At 38.3% G+C, this 16,153-nt stretch overlaps 1 protein-coding gene across 1 annotated transcript; it reads left to right on the top strand.

Annotated features, from left to right (window-relative positions):
* The first annotated feature begins 9,911 nt into the window (after positions 1 to 9,911).
* On the top strand, positions 9,912 to 14,333 carry LOC121268607 (G-type lectin S-receptor-like serine/threonine-protein kinase At1g11330). Its single transcript, XM_041172931.1, has 7 exons — positions 9,912 to 11,346; positions 11,520 to 11,633; positions 12,644 to 12,795; positions 12,873 to 13,083; positions 13,267 to 13,504; positions 13,594 to 13,744; positions 13,912 to 14,333. Exons 1-7 carry the CDS (start codon positions 10,065 to 10,067, stop codon positions 14,218 to 14,220), a joined length of 2,457 nt encoding a protein of 818 aa, XP_041028865.1. The 5' UTR covers positions 9,912 to 10,064; the 3' UTR covers positions 14,221 to 14,333.
* The last annotated feature ends 1,820 nt before the right edge of the window (positions 14,334 to 16,153 follow it).

The following is a 16,153-nucleotide window of genomic DNA, read 5'->3' as shown; positions in this document are numbered from 1 at the left end:
AATTCCGCAGATGCCGAAAGTAAATCCTTATTATCATTTTCGTCCTAACCACCTTGTAGCCTTCTTTCTAATTCCTCAACTTGATCTTCCAGTTAAGCAATCTTCTCATTAGTACGCGCAAAAACCACCCTATTCCATTGCCGTATGCAACCTTAGCTCTATTTAATTTATTAGCCAGCTTCATAAGACTCACACCAGTAGCTTGATCCTACCAAACCTGCCTAAGCAATCCAAGAAGTCTGGGTGATCAACCCACATTTGTTGGAATCAGAAGGGAGAAGGGTAATACGAAAATGGATCAGACATGAACTCAATCAACATTGGACGATGATCTGAAGTAGACCTCGGCAGATTAGAGTAGACATCATCAAGGAACATTGACATCAAATTGGCATCTAGGAGCACATGGTCTAACTTTGCCCAACTTCTCAAGAGACCACTTTGTCCATGAGACCAAGTAAAATTCCTGCCCATAGTATTCATCTCCAACAAACCACATTGATGAATACAGCTGTTGAAATCATCCATAGCAGCACGTGGTCTAGGTCTCCCACCCTTCTTTTCCAAATCATACCGAATAATATTGAAGTCTCCAAAGAATAAACACGGATTCAAATCCATATTACGGGGACTCAACTCATCCCATAACACATTCTGTTCATACATATTGCACTTTTTTTTTTTTTTTTAAAGAGTTAGGGTACCTGTCCAATAGTGACTCCTCCCCAATTTTATTAATAACCCTCACTTGTGGTGGAGGAAAACCGTGGTTACAAAACAAGCATCTGGGTTACAAAACTAAACCCAGCATGCCAAAAGAAACCAAACCAGATAAAACAAAAACAAGACAATGACAAAACCACAAGCTTAAGACAAAACGAGACTATCTAATATGAATCGAAGGCATCCCGGAGTAGTCCATGCTAATAAGGACACACAAAACTCGGGGAGTCTCCATCAAGTGGGAAAAAATTGAATCACTACCAGAAGCCCCATGCTTGGCTAACCAATCTGCAACTTTATTTCCCTCTGGAAAACATGGCGAATTGAACAAGTCATGGAACTCATAAGATCAAGAACTTCTTTCCAGAAATCCTCCAAATACCAAATCCTACATCTTTTACTTCTCCATCAAGAAATAACAGTCATAGAATCAATTTCAATTTCCACATAATTGAGGTATAAAAACTTACAAACCTGGTGCCCATGAAGGAGAGCTAAAAGCTCTGCCTGATTATTAGAACCTGTACCAATGAACGCAGAAAAAGCATGAATTAACTTACCATGATCATTTCTAATAATCTCACCTACGCCAGAGGCCTCCGGATTACCCAAACTACTACCATATGTATTCAATTTAACCCAACCCGCCAGAGGCCTTTGCCATTTAATAGCTTTGCAATGCTGAACGGGAGGGAAACTAGGCTGGACCTGCAAATCAAAACTAGAGATGTGAGAACTAGTATGCATATCAAGACAAATAAGACTAATCCACCAAAGAACAGAATGAATGATGCCAGAGGCAGTTTCAAAGCGGCCCTCCATACACGCTAGACAACGCATCTGCCAAAGTCTCCAAGTAATAACCACTGGAAGAAAACCCACAATAATGCCAATTTGAGATGATAATTTCGCACAGCGAAACCAAATCTACACCGTATCTTTCCAATTACGGTAGTTCCAAATACCAAGACTAGCCCCAAAATGATGCCAAACAATGTTAGCAATTTCACCTGCAAACAAAACATGATTATGGTCTTCATAATGACCGTTAGCACAACAATCACAACGAAAAGTAATAGGAATGCCCATGCGGTGAATATGATGATCCACGCTCAGGGCCATATACCAAGCTTTCCACATATTGATGGTCATCTTCAAAGGAAGACTTTAATGCCACATCCAAGAATGCCCTTCAAGAGTGCCACCTTTAATACGAACACAATCCCAAGTCGACTTGGTAGAAAACAATCCATTATCATTTTTTGTCCATATCAACACGTCCAAACCTGGTTTAGATTTACAAATGTCCTCTAAAATACCATCCAGATTATCCAGACCCACTAATTGGAGAATAAAATCCACATCCCAGTTATTAGATAATTTGCAGTCCTTAACTTTAAGGAGAGAATTACCCAAAATAGGCACTCATTAGCTAAAGGACCTCTCTCCCGCCATTTATCATACCAGAAGAAAACATCTTCTTCTTTTAGACGCCATTTAGTGTTATCGAAAACCAAAGGAAGAGATTTAACATTCATTCTCCAAAACCTAGTACCCTTAGTTGAGTCAACTAGAGTCCAAGGCTTGGTACCCACATACTTACCCTTAAAAAAATTTGCCCATAAAGAATTACCTTGAATGAGATTCCAAGCAAAACGAGTGTGAAGGGCTTGTTGTATATCATCAAGATTTCTTAATGCCAAGCCAGCTTCTTCCACGGGACGACAAATAGTATTCCAGGCCACCCATTTTTTCTTACTCTTACCATTTACCTTCCCCCAGAAAAAAATTGCTCATCATACGATGGAGAGTTTTGATAGTGGATTGCAGGACCTGTAGAACTGCAAAGAGATGGAGAGCCATACTAGAAAGAACATGCTGCAATAAAATAAGTCTACCACCCGCTGAGAGAATTTTCATTTTCCACCCTGATATTTTCTTTTGGACTTTAGACACCATATCTTCCAAATACGCAAGTTTGAGTCGACCCAAAATAATAGGCACTCCAAGATATTTGAAAGGGAAAGATCCTTCTGAAAATCCAGTCATTCTTAATAATAGACTCTTACAAGTTGAAGGAATTTTTTGACATCAATAAATGGTAGATTTAGAAAGGTTAATGCATTGTCCCGACCAGCTTTCATATTTATGAATCACAGCTAAAATCTCCCTGATGGCTTTAGAGCTACCATTAGAAAAAAGCACCACATCATCAGCATACATAAGATGCGAAATTATAGGCGTACCTCGGGCCTGAGTACCCATGCGACTAATAATTTGGACATCCACATCCTTACTCCAGAAAACCCAAATTTTTGCCACCAAATTCTTCATTCGAAATAAGATGATCAAGTGTAAAGACCTCATCAGCCCTTGTGCTTTGTCAAAATTTTGAAACGGTTCCATCAATACTACTACCTTCGGCTTAAAACTAGCAACTAACTTCTTTACAGGACCCCTAGAAGACCCAATCCCCCTCATATTCCATACAAAAATGAGACCAATCATTGAGACAAATTTGACGAATGGGTAAAAACCCAAGCAGAGCTTTTAAATTTCACAAACTGTTTTTTCCTATATTTCTTCTTATCATCCCCCTCTGTTTCCATGTGATACTCCTTGTCTTGTGGAATGACCTTTAGGAGGAAGAGTTCCTCATTTGATGGCTCATCATCAACCTTATGTGGATTATCATTTCCATCTATCATCAGACACATGTCGTCTGTCCCAAGCAATTCAATCCCAGCCCCCTCAAGGCTTGCTAGTATGCCTTTAGAGATCGTATTCAATCTCTGCAAAACCACTTGGTTATTCTCCTCTTCAATTTGCTCTTTACTTGGTGCAACTTCTTGAACCCCTTCTAAAATTCCATCTTGAATAGAGTCATGTGATGAACTCCCTTTGCCTGGGCCCTCAACCAAACTTGTCACAACATCATTGCTATCCTCAACAGGCTTCTCCTCAACATCAATAATCTTTGGTAGGTCATTGATCACTACATGAACCATTGGTCCTTGTCTCCGAACCCAGACTTTCTCCTCCTTCAAAGCCTTACCTGTTTGACAGGTCCTTGAATTGTGCCCCTGAACCTTGCATTTACAACATAAAGCTAGGAGTGTTTCATACAAGATTTTATGCTTCCTACTAGATGCCAACCCTAGGGCACCAATCCAGAAAGAAAAAAGAGGCTCCCTTGCTATGTCCATATCCACACATAAATAGGCACCATCCATTCGTGTGGCATAACAATTCGGATTATCCCACTGAATAAATCTACCGATGAGGTAGGACTTTTAGAAAGAATTCATGATAAAATTGGGAGGCGAACCTGGCAACAAGATCTAGACGGGAACACATGAAGGTTCTTTATCCTCATTAAATTCAGGTGTCCAGTTGAAATCCCGGTAAGGCATGCCATCAACCTCACAAGTTTTATGTGATAAAGCTTTCAAAAAATCAACCCTTGATGACATACGGATTAATACATTCCCCAGACGCCTTAACATTGAAATAAACAAACTACCAGCAAGACACAACAGATATGAATAAATGTTCTATTTCCATCCAAAGAGGGACATTGCCGTAGAAACTTCAAGACTATAGAGACCCTAAATAGGTCACTTATGGATAGGACTATTTCTTTCTCCCCACACATCCCTTGCGGCAGGACAGCTCCAAAGAGCATGCATAATAGTTTCATCATCAGTTTGGAATATTGGACACCTCGAAATTTCCACCACTCTTTTCTAGTATAACAGCAACCTTGTAGGCAGAATATTATTCATAGCTTTCCATAGAAAATGTTTAGCAGTGACAGGTATCTCAAACCTCCATATGTTCCTCCACATATCATCCCCTTTATTTTGCCTAGAAGGACCACTCTTCCCTCTCTGCTGCTTCTATTTTTCCATGTTGTAGGCACTTTTAACAATGAAGACACCTTTCTTTGAATTGTTCCATATCAGCTTATCTGCCACCCCATTTTGACTAACTGGTATTGTACATATCACCTTAGCCTCCTCTTCACTGAAAACAGCCCCAACCACATTTTCCTTCCATACTCCCTTTTGCTCATCAATCAACTCACAAGCTTTTGCATCCTTTTGTAGAATTCTTATTGGTGACTGTACATAATGGGTAGTGGGAGTAGGCAACAATTTCTGGCCCCAAATACATGTTGTTCTCTCATCCTCAATCCTCCATTTCATACCTTCTTTCACTATTCTTAAATTCGACTAGATGCTTTTCCAAATTAGTAAAAGTGAATTTCCCAACGCTGCATTCAACAATTGCAGGTTTTTAAAATATTTATCTTTAAAGACATTGTCTACCAATGAATGAGACTCCTTTAGCAGTCTACATCCCTGCTTTACCAACATGGCACTGTTGAAGCACTCCAAGTCTCTAAACCCCAAACCCGCCACAGCCTTTTCTAACCCGAGACTCCTCCACTGCTTCCAATGAATTCCTTTCTCTTTTTTATAACTATCCCACCAGAACCTAGCCATAAGTGCCTCAATCTCCTTGCATAGCTTCTTAGGCAACTGAAAAACATTCATTGTATACATGAGGATTGCTTGCAACACAACTTTGGTAAGTACTTCATTGCCTGCTCTAGACAAAAAGTTTTTCCAGTTTTGTATCATCAATAAACTCTCTCCTTGATACTTTGAAAAGCATTATATCTTGATTTGCCAACTACTGTTGGAAGCCCTAAATACTTCTCATAACTGCCACAAACCACTGCCCCAGCCTCTTGAAATATTTTGCCTCTCACATCAGTAGGGGTATTGGCACTAAAGAATATAAAGGTTTTATCCTTGTTAAGTGTTTGCTCTTAGGCTTTTTCATACACTTCCAACAATGAGTAAACTACTCTCCATTCTTTCTTTAATGCTCTGCAAAAAAGCAGACAGTTGTCAGCAAAAAGTAAATGGTTGAGCCCCAATCCTCCCCTGCTCATTGTTGTTCTCCTTATATTTCCTTGCCTTTCTGACTTCAGCAATAATTGACTCAACCCTTGAGTACATATAATGATAAAGTAAGGGGATAATGGATCCCTTTGCCTTATTTCCCTTGTTGGTTGAATTCTTCTTCCAATATTTCCATTCACCAAAACTGAATAACTGACAGAGGATACACAAGACATGATAAGTTGCTTTATTTGATCACCAAATTCCAATTTTTTCAACCTAGCTTCCAAGAATGGCCATTCTACCCTATGATAGGCCTTTGACATGTCCTGCTTTACTGCCATAGTCCCCACTCTCCCCGTTTGTTTAGTCCTCATGGAATGAAGTATCTCATATGCTATCATTATGTTGTTAGTTATAAGCCTCCCAGGTATAAATGCACTCTAGTTAGGTGCAATTATAAATGGAAGTACTTTCTTCACCCTGTTTGCCACAACCTTCGAGATAAGCTTATATAGGACATTACACAGGCTTATTGGCCTATATTCCTTGACTGAAATAGGAGCTTTTGTCTTTGAAATGAGGGTAATAAGTGTGTGATTTAATCCCTGACTCATTTCACCACCATGTAGCACACTCAAAACAGCTCTGCATGTGTCTTCCCCTACTACATTCTAGTCGCCTTGATAGAAACCTGCCCCAAATCCATTTGGGCTAGGTGACTTAAAAGCTGACATTTGTCTGAGAGCCTTACCCACTTCAACAGTAGTGAACTCCCTCTCCATTTTCTCATTCATACCTACAGTGACACTTTCTTCAACACACTGCACACAGTTGTCTATCTCTTTAGTAGTAGGATTCGAAGTTAAGTAAACTTTCTTGAAGTAAGAACTAAAAGCAGCTTCCAATCCCCTCTCCCCCTGCACTGGCCTTCCTTGTCAATCTCTTATGGCTTTGATGGTATTCCTTTTTCTTCTCTGGTTAGCATAAGCATGATAGAATCTTGTGTTTCTATCAACCAATGCTTTTCTGCCCTCTGCTTCCACCTCCAATCTTCCTGCTCAAGCAGAATATTCAACTCCTTAACTTCCATCACTTCTCCCACGCTCTCTAGACCCTGCTTCTCCTCAAGTACTTTTCATTTTTCTGTCAAGTCTCTAATTGCCCCTTCTCTATTAAGAATAAAGTTTCTGCTCCATCTACTTAGAGACCTCCTGCATCCCACAAGCAACAAGTTCATTTAAAGTTGAGGCGCATTAAAACCAGAAATATTTTCCTTCTCTGCCTCCACAATTTTTCCACACTCCTCCTCCATTCCCCAACTCTTCTGATATTTAAAATTTCTTCTTCTCTTTTAGCTATCCCCTTTCTCACTTACAGTAAGCATCAATGGTTTATCATCAGAAATCCATGTCAAAAGAGTCTCCACCCTTAGTTCTTGAAACTGAGAGGCCCACACATAGGTTGCTACGGCTCTATCTAACCTCTCTTTCACATAGGTACCATTGTACCATCCTCATGGTCATTATAGCATGTGAATTTACTTCCTGTCCACCCCAGATCTAACAGTCCAGCTCTTTCTAGGGCCCTTTTAAAACCCTCCATTTGCCCCTCACTTCTATCTCTGCCACCCACCTTCTCATCCTTTGCCACCAGCTCATTGAAATCACCAATGACACACCATCCCACCTCAGTTGGCGGTTTTAGTGTCAATAACAATTCCCATGATCTACCCCTTTTACTAGCTTCTGGATTTCCATAGAAACTAGCCAACAAGCAATCATTATTCTGAATAGTTCATGAGTTCCACTTCCCCTTCATTCTTCCATAACATCATTAGACCACCCCTCATCCCCTTGGCTCAACCACAATACATCCCTCCATGCCAAGTTTCCTCTTTATTCTTTCAGCTTTCTTCATTTGCAGCATTTTCTCCATTAAGAAGACTATGTTAGGTTTGTTTTCCTTTGCTAACAAGCAAAGAGTCTAAATTGTTCGAGGGTTCCCAAGTCCCAGACAGTCCCAACTAATAGTTTTCATTGATCTTGGTGGGGCTGCTTAACAGCCACCGCCAATATATTAGCAACAAAATTTTCTACCTCTTCAATCCCTTCCACCCCCTTCTGCCTCTTCTTGCCTTCACTCACCCCCTCCTCCTCACCACACTCCCTATCACTTCTAATTCAATACAGAACATCTATTAGTGATCATACCTTTCCCTCTTGTTCTTCACTTCCATCTACCACTTCTTGGAGTAGCTAGCTTCATTTTTGTATAGTCCCCCCAGCATCTTCCCCCATCCCCTTCTTGGTTGCTTGTTCAAATACAATTGCCAAATCTGTAATAACTTCTACATCCACCTCTCCTGCATTGACAACCATCAAACCTTTCTCCCCTTCCTCTCCACCAGACTCCACCTCATCTCCCTATTTAATGACAACAACATCAGCCTCCACATCAGGAACAGATCTAACACCCTTCCCCATACACTCCTCCTTACTTTTAACATCTTTTTTTACCACTCCACTCCCTCATTCTTCCCATACCTCCTCAACCTTATTGCTTCCTTCTTCCTTTTCCTTCCTCTCATAAAACTTTTTGTCCTTTTCCTTCCTTCCTCCCTTTGGACCCAAGAAATAAGCTCTCATTCTCATTACATTCTTAGCCCTCAGCCATGCCTTGAATTGTGAATTCAGTCCTTCTTTCACCTCGCCTCGATTCCCTTCCACCATACAACCCTTTTCAACATGAATTATCCATCCACACTGAAAACACATGCGAGGGAGCTTCTCATACTTCGGATTCACCCATAGACTATGCTCTTCCACCGTAATTGTCTTGCCCCATGCTATTGCCTTCCTCGCATTGATCTCAGTTTTCACTCTCAGGAATTGTCTCCATCCCACAACATCATCTAGAATTTCCACCTCCATCACCACTCCCATAGACTTACCAATCTGAACTCCATACTCTCTCGTCATGTAAGCCAATGGTAATTGTGGATCTGGATCCAGAACACTTCTCAAACTTCTAGTCCTGTGGTTGGGAATAGCCATCGAACACTTGGAGGATGATAAGATGATTATCAAAGAGCCATGATTTTCCATCTAGAACTTGCATCCTATCAGCATAATTCTTGAAATTGATAATGAAGATATTGATCCCTAGTGTTTGAAAACTTGTCGGAGAGCTAATTCTCCAAATCTTCCCCATCGTCTTCTCAACTATCTCCTTCCCAATCTATCGATCCATACACAGCTTCCCGATCAAACTCGTATCTCCCTTCTCCTTCGCCACCTCCACAGAATCTGTCATCAACTCAATTCCCACTCTCTCCTCCTCTGTCAGCTTCAGGTTACCACATAACTCCTCTAAAACCTCCATACTTCCACTGGAACCCCCTACAACTTGTCCCTCCAATCGGTTCAAGAATTCTCTTCCACCTCTGTGAGGAGACTAAAGGTTACTACTGGCTCATATAGAGTTTTTATATGTGCAGTTAAAATGACTATTTTCTTCTCTCTTTTTTTCCCATAAGACTCGGCTGTTTCCTTTAGAAGCCAATAAATCCCCGTTGTATACTTGATATCCAAAAGGCGGCTTAAGAACGCAAGTAGTTTAAGAAAATAAAGTTGGCAAAGAGTCAAAGACCCCTGGGTGGACTCTAATACAAGTGGGTGGGACACCACATGACATGTCATATCGCACGATGTATTTCAATGGTGCCTCCCTGCAATAACTTTCCGACTCGGGAGCAAAGTTACTGGATCCCAATAATGGATTTGACATAGCTTTATCAAAAGATAGCAAACTCCCCCACCCGATTCCGTAATCTTTGACCAACGCTCATAGAGTTGAACCAGATAAATTACGGTCCAAGGCGGCAACATAGAGCTGAACCAGATTAAATAATTAAGTACGATGCTTCCTCAGCCGCCCGGCTTGTATTGCTGGCCATGTTTATCACGATGCATTTGTATGCATTTGTATTTTTTAAAAAATATTTTTTAAATGTTTTAAAAAAATAAATATATTAATTTATCAATAGTTATTTCATTAACTATTACAAAAAAAAAAAAATAAATAAATAAATACCATGGATAAAGTAGCATTTTCCGATAATTAAAGATAAAACTGAAGTGTCGAGTTGATCAAAAAACTCTATACAAGTCAATCAATAAAATTCGGTGCTCATTCATGTCCATACCTCTTGCAGAAAAAGAAAAAGAAACAGCGGATGGAAAGGCAACTACATAATTACAACGGTCAAACACACGTCGTCAATTTTGACGACGGCGGGTTCGAAAGTTGCAGGCTACTGATAATTACATCAGGCAAAGAAAGGTATGAAGATAGCAAGCAACGAAACAATAAGGCTCCCGGCATCAAAATTCTTCATTTTCACAAACAAGAAGCAGTTGATGAGTTATGCGACTTGTTAGAAGCATAAACTTGTCATGTTTCCTTGTCTTGCTGGCTTCCTTTTGTTTAGAGTTCGGCCATACCACGGACACCATCGCAGCACCTAGCTTTATCAAAGACTCTGCTCAAACCATAATTTCCAATGGCGGTGAGTTCAAATTGGGATTTTTTAGCCCCGCGAATTCTACCTATCGCTATGTTGGGATATGGTATGCTAAAGTTTCTGAGTCTCCTGTCATATGGGTTGCCAACAGAGACAAGCCCCTCAAGACCACCTCCGGGATTCTTACTATATCCGATAACGGCAATCTAGTCGTATTGGATGCAGAAAAGACGATTTTGTGGTCATCAAACGTAACAAGTTCTGTATCCAATATGAGCGCACGACTTCTAGATACCGGGAACCTTGTCTTACAAGAAAACACAACGGGGTTAATCACATGGGAGAGTTTCCAACATCCTTCTAATTCGTGGTTGCCAGAAATGAAACTGAGTACTAATGCAACAACAGGCAAAAACGTTCGGCTCACATCATGGAAGAGCCCGTCAGATCCAGCCTTTGGAACCTTTTCTGCTGGTACTTACTCTTTTAATCTTCCTGAAATATTTATTTGGAATGGTAGTAGCCCATATTGGCGCAGTGGTCCGTGGAATGGTATGATCTTTATTGGAGTACCAAGCATGAAAGCTCGACATCTCAATAGATTTAGTCTTGTAGAAAACAAAGAGGGATCATTCTATTTTACTTATGAGTTTTCAAACAAGTCAGTGCCATTCCATTATGTCTTGAACGAAGAAGGAAACTTATTGGAAACTTATTCCATTAATGGGAAGGATTGGGTGGGTTCGTGGTCGTCTTTGACGTCTGAGTGTGATGTTTACGGCAAATGTGGGGCATTTGGAAATTGTAACCCAAAAAATAAACCAATCTGCAGCTGCTTAGAGGGGTTTGAACCAAAGAATATAGAAGAATGGAATAGAGGAGATTGGACGAGTGGATGCGTAAGAAGGACACCCTTGCAGTGTACGAAAGTGAGCACAGGTGGGAAAGAAGACAAAAAAGATGGGTTTTTAAAGGTAACGATGATGAAAACGCCAAGTTTGGCAAATTGGTCATCTGTTTTTGAGGATGAATGCAGATACCGATGCTTGGAAAACTGTTCTTGTATAGCTTATGCATACGAAGCTGGCATTGGGTGTATGTCATGGACCAGAGATTTAATAGACTCACAGAAGTTTTCCAGCCACGGAGTTGATCTTTATGTTCGTGTGGCATATTCAGAACTCGGTAGGTTGCTTTCTTTTCTCCATCCAAGTTTATATCTACGAATCAAAGTTACCAGCTTGTTGCGCTTGCAGTTCGAAACAGTTAAATATAATAACCAAAAAAACCATAAAACAAAAGAACATTATTCTAGATCTTACATCGGATAAATGTAGTTTTATGTTTCGGATTTACAGATAAAAAACAAGAAGGGAAAGTAATCGTCATAGTCACAGTATTGGTCATGGGAATAGTCTTCATGGTCATTTGCACTTTATTCTTATGCCGGTGGATGGCAAAACGTAGCAAAGGTAAAATGCACTTTCCTTCGTACAAGTATCTCTCTCTCTCTCTCTCTTTCCCCCCTTTTCTCTATTCAATCTCAATTTCTATTTTACTCTAAATTTCATCATCATGGTATTAGAGTCGTTAGCTAACTCATTTTCTTCAACCAACTTTATGAGCCGCATCAACCCAATCCTCTAGAATTAGATGACCCAAAATTAGATGACCCAAAATTACGATCCATGTCACAATATTCTTTTTAGAGAAATACTTTAGCCACAAATGTACTATATAAAAGTAATATCACAAACTAATGTGTTTTCATGTGATTCATCAGATTGTAAATTTAACTTTGTCAAATTAAAGTAACCTCCAAAACCATACCCTCTTGGCTAGCTATATATATCCTAATTAGCCACATAAATATCTCGAAAGCCTCTTATCCACCCCAATTTTAAACACACCTAAAACTTCAATTCCATATTATATCTATACATCTACTAATATGGCTTTATTAGATGTAAACCTCTTTCATTTAGTTCTTTGATAACCGAATCTTCCCTTTTGGTCTGTAAAGAGCATTGTTATAGCTCTTTATTGGTTTGGCCTATTCTCAACCTTTTGCTGGCTATAGCTCCGAAATATGACGTTAATGTAGCTACTAGTCATTGTCTCAACATTTATAAGTTTCGCTTTATTACTGTCCATAAAATTATCATCCCATTGCCATGATAATTACTGAGGCTATATTTAGATTTCAAGATTTTTCATCGAGAGAACATATTATGAAATTATTTATCAAGAGATTTGATTTTCAAGAGATTTACCTTATTAATAGAGGCGAATACATGATTGTATTCAATTCATTAACAACTATAAATTATTAGATGTAATCCATAAAGCTAGCTTCTCTCTCTCTCTCTCTCTCTCTCTCTTTTACCTCTCAATTTCTATTATATTATCAATTCTATCACTATGACGAGCTAAACTAGTGAGAGAAGAAAATTAAGCATAAACTTATAATTGTTCTATCCAGGATTTCATTATAAAAAGAATCTTGTAGACAAGAAAAACCAAGATAGACTCCAAGAACTACCGATATTTAGCCTTGAGGAGCTAGCAAGTGCAACAAACAACTTCCACCAGTCTAACAAACTTGGAGAAGGTGGGTTTGGTCCCGTATACAAGGTAAGGGCTGTGCTTGCAGAGGATTATTGCTTAGTACCATTTGAATATGTACTCAATGAATTGGTGCTTGTTTACAGGGAAAATTATTAGATGGACAAGATATTGCCGTAAAAAGACTTGCAAGAACTTCAGGGCAAGGGCTTGAAGAATTTATGAATGAAGTGGTTGTGATTTCTAAACTCCAACACCGAAATCTTGTTAGACTCCTTGGCGGGTGTGTTGAAGGAGAAGAAAAGTTGCTAGTCTATGAATACATGCCAAACAAAAGTTTGGACGCATTTCTTTTTGGTTAGTTCATTCTATTGCCCTACATCACAAGACGAATAATGATATCTACGGTTGTGGTATTTTAGCTTGTATACATGACATACTTTATTATGACTATCTTTACAAATATTACCTTCATTACTATATATTATGAAATTTAACTTCACTTTGTTTTTTTTTATCTGTTTGAATTAAATTCATTAGATCCAATCAAACAAGAACTACTGGATTGGAAAAAACGTTTCAACATTATTGAAGGAATTGGTCGAGGTCTACTCTATCTTCATAGGGATTCGAGATTAAGGATTATTCATAGGGATCTAAAGCCAAGTAACATATTGTTGGATGAAGAGCTAAATCCAAAAATTTCAGACTTTGGAATGGCCAGAATTTTTGGAGGCAATGAGGACCAGGCCAATACAAAAAGGGTTGTTGGAACATAGTAAGTACCAGCTTTTATTTGTTGAATTCAATCATATACTAATGCTGATAGTATGGATAATAAAGTTTGGATGTATTTAAATGTTGAAGTGGCTACATGGCTCCTGAATATGCAATGGCGGGGAGATTTTCAGAAAAATCTGATGTCTTCAGCTTTGGAGTGTTGTTGCTAGAGATAGTAAGCGGATGGAAAAACTCTAATTTTTATCACGATGAGCAGACCGTGAGCCTTTTAGGATATGTAAGTCTCCCTTATCTCATTTCTCCATTCTTTAAATGCTCAATTGCTTGTTTCCCAAGTTGATATATATATACCAATGGTGCATTCAAAGCATGGGTACTATCTTCTCCAATGATTGATATATACAAGATAATGAATCTTCTCTAACCATATTTTCATCTTTCTAGGCATGGGAGATGTGGAAGATGGACAACTTGTCAGCCTTAGTAGATCCCAAAATATCAAAATCTGGCTTTGAAAAGGAAATCTTGAGATGCATACATGTCGGGTTGTTGTGTGTACAAGATTTCGCTAAAGATAGACCAACCGTATCTATTGTTATTTCTATGCTAAAAAGTGAGATTGTTGATCTACCTCAGCCAAGGAAGCCGGCATTTACTGCAAATCAGATTAGCTCAGAAAATGAGTTCTCTCACCGCAACCAAAGTGTTTGCTCTATCAACGATGTCACTGAAACATTGGTTCATGGTAGATGAAGCATGGCGTGCTCTTGAAAGTGTAAAACAGTCATTTTGTATTGAACAAGTTGTAGGTTTTAAACACATTTTCAACACTAGGACAGTAGCAACATGCAAAGCACGTTTGCCTAGTTGGGTGAAATTTTTTTTAACAAAAATTATATGGCTTTGTAAAAAAAAAATTGATTAATGAATAATTTATTGCATAAAAAAAAACAAATTTTAGCAAATATCTTTGGATAATGATAGGTTATTGAAGTATAATAATTACATGTTTGAATAGATTAGAAAACAAAAAGATTCGTTCAAAATATATCATAGTTTAATACAGATTTTGCAAATTGATCATTTTGCTAAATTTGTTTAATGCAAGTTTAACAAAAAGATTAGTTCAAAATGCTGCGTGGCTTGTGGCATAATTGATCATTTTGCATCATTTTGTAAGGGATCAATTGAGAGGACATTGAAGTTTGCCCAATTTGAAGAAAATATAAATAGACAATTTGCTGTAAAACCAAAATATAATAAAAAATATTTTGAGAAATATGATTTTTACATGTAATGGGCAATGGTAGAGGATAAACTAGCAGCTGTGAGAAGATAAAGGATCTTATTGGGTTATCTGTCACTCTACAATGAATAATAGAATTGAAAAATGATGTAAAACCGATTGATAGACTAAGTAATGGACAGAAACTGGAATGTCGATATCAGCAGGTACTAATTCATATTCAATACGATGCTAATAAATATGTGGATGCAGAAACTTGACAAATTAGATAGGATAGCAAAGTAAACATTCAAACTGATTAGAACTTGTTCCTAAAGTAGCAACTAAAACAGTATATCATTAACACGGATTATAAATTCATACCAGTTTAGTGAACAAGTAAAATATGGCAATTTAAGTTAACAGTTTTTTTAGCCAACACTGGATCTCGTACAAATGTTTCATTAAGTTATGAAAACATAAGGTTGTGCAGATTAGTAGAAATTGTATTCAGAGTTTATGTCAATCTTTCATTGATGGGGCTGCTGGACAAAACGCTGAATCTCTTATGGCATTGCTGTCGAAGATGGTCTACTTCCACACCAAGGTGGATGATCCATTCTTTTGTTTTTTTCCTTTTTTTTTTTTTTTTTTTTTTTTTTTTTTTTTTTTTTTGAAGCTTCTGCTGTAATATTCTGGAAGTAGAATATTTTGTTATAACGTTTCCTGTAACGCCCCAGTCCCGCACGGGTCGGAGAGTTACTTCCAAACACTTAAACTCACCTTTCAACAATATAAACAAAAAATAGACTCCAAATTCCCAATATCATATAGAAAATTCGATTCAATCTAATTTCCTCAATATAACAAATTTTCCAAAATGCTAAGTCATCATAACACAATAAAATTTCTTAATAAAAATCGACAATACTCATAAAAAACTTCCTATGCTTAAACCACTGTACTTAAATCATCTCACCCAATGCCTCATAATCTTGATCCTCAGCTGAACCATAAAAAATATCTGAAAAAAAAAAATATTGTGAAGATAAGAGGTGAGTTATCAACAACTCAGTAAGCAGAGAGCATATACTAGCATTTAAACATGAGCATTTATAAAGTTCGGTATGCAAAACAAGACATTTACTTTCAGAATGCAGAAACAACATATTTTCTTTCATAATGCATAAACAAAACTTGTTACAAAACATCGGAGCGAAATTTTCAGAAAAACAAACTTGTTCCCAAAAAGAAAATCTTTTGGCATATCCAAACTGAAACATTATATTCATATCATCTCATAGCATCACATCGGGACAAATACCATGTTTAACCCCCATGGTAAGGTTATAAACTACCATTATACCCGTGGTTGGGCCGTATTCCATGTTTCACCCCCGTGGTAGGGTTATAAACCACTATTATACCTGTGGCTGGGCCTTAACAGAAACAGAACGGAAC

Source organism: Juglans microcarpa x Juglans regia, chromosome 5S, assembly GCF_004785595.1.
Source record: "Juglans microcarpa x Juglans regia isolate MS1-56 chromosome 5S, Jm3101_v1.0, whole genome shotgun sequence".
NCBI lineage: Eukaryota > Viridiplantae > Streptophyta > Magnoliopsida > Fagales > Juglandaceae > Juglans > Juglans microcarpa x Juglans regia.
The sequence above is the reverse complement of the archived record's forward strand: the minus strand, read 5'-3'. Positions and strand labels throughout refer to the sequence as shown.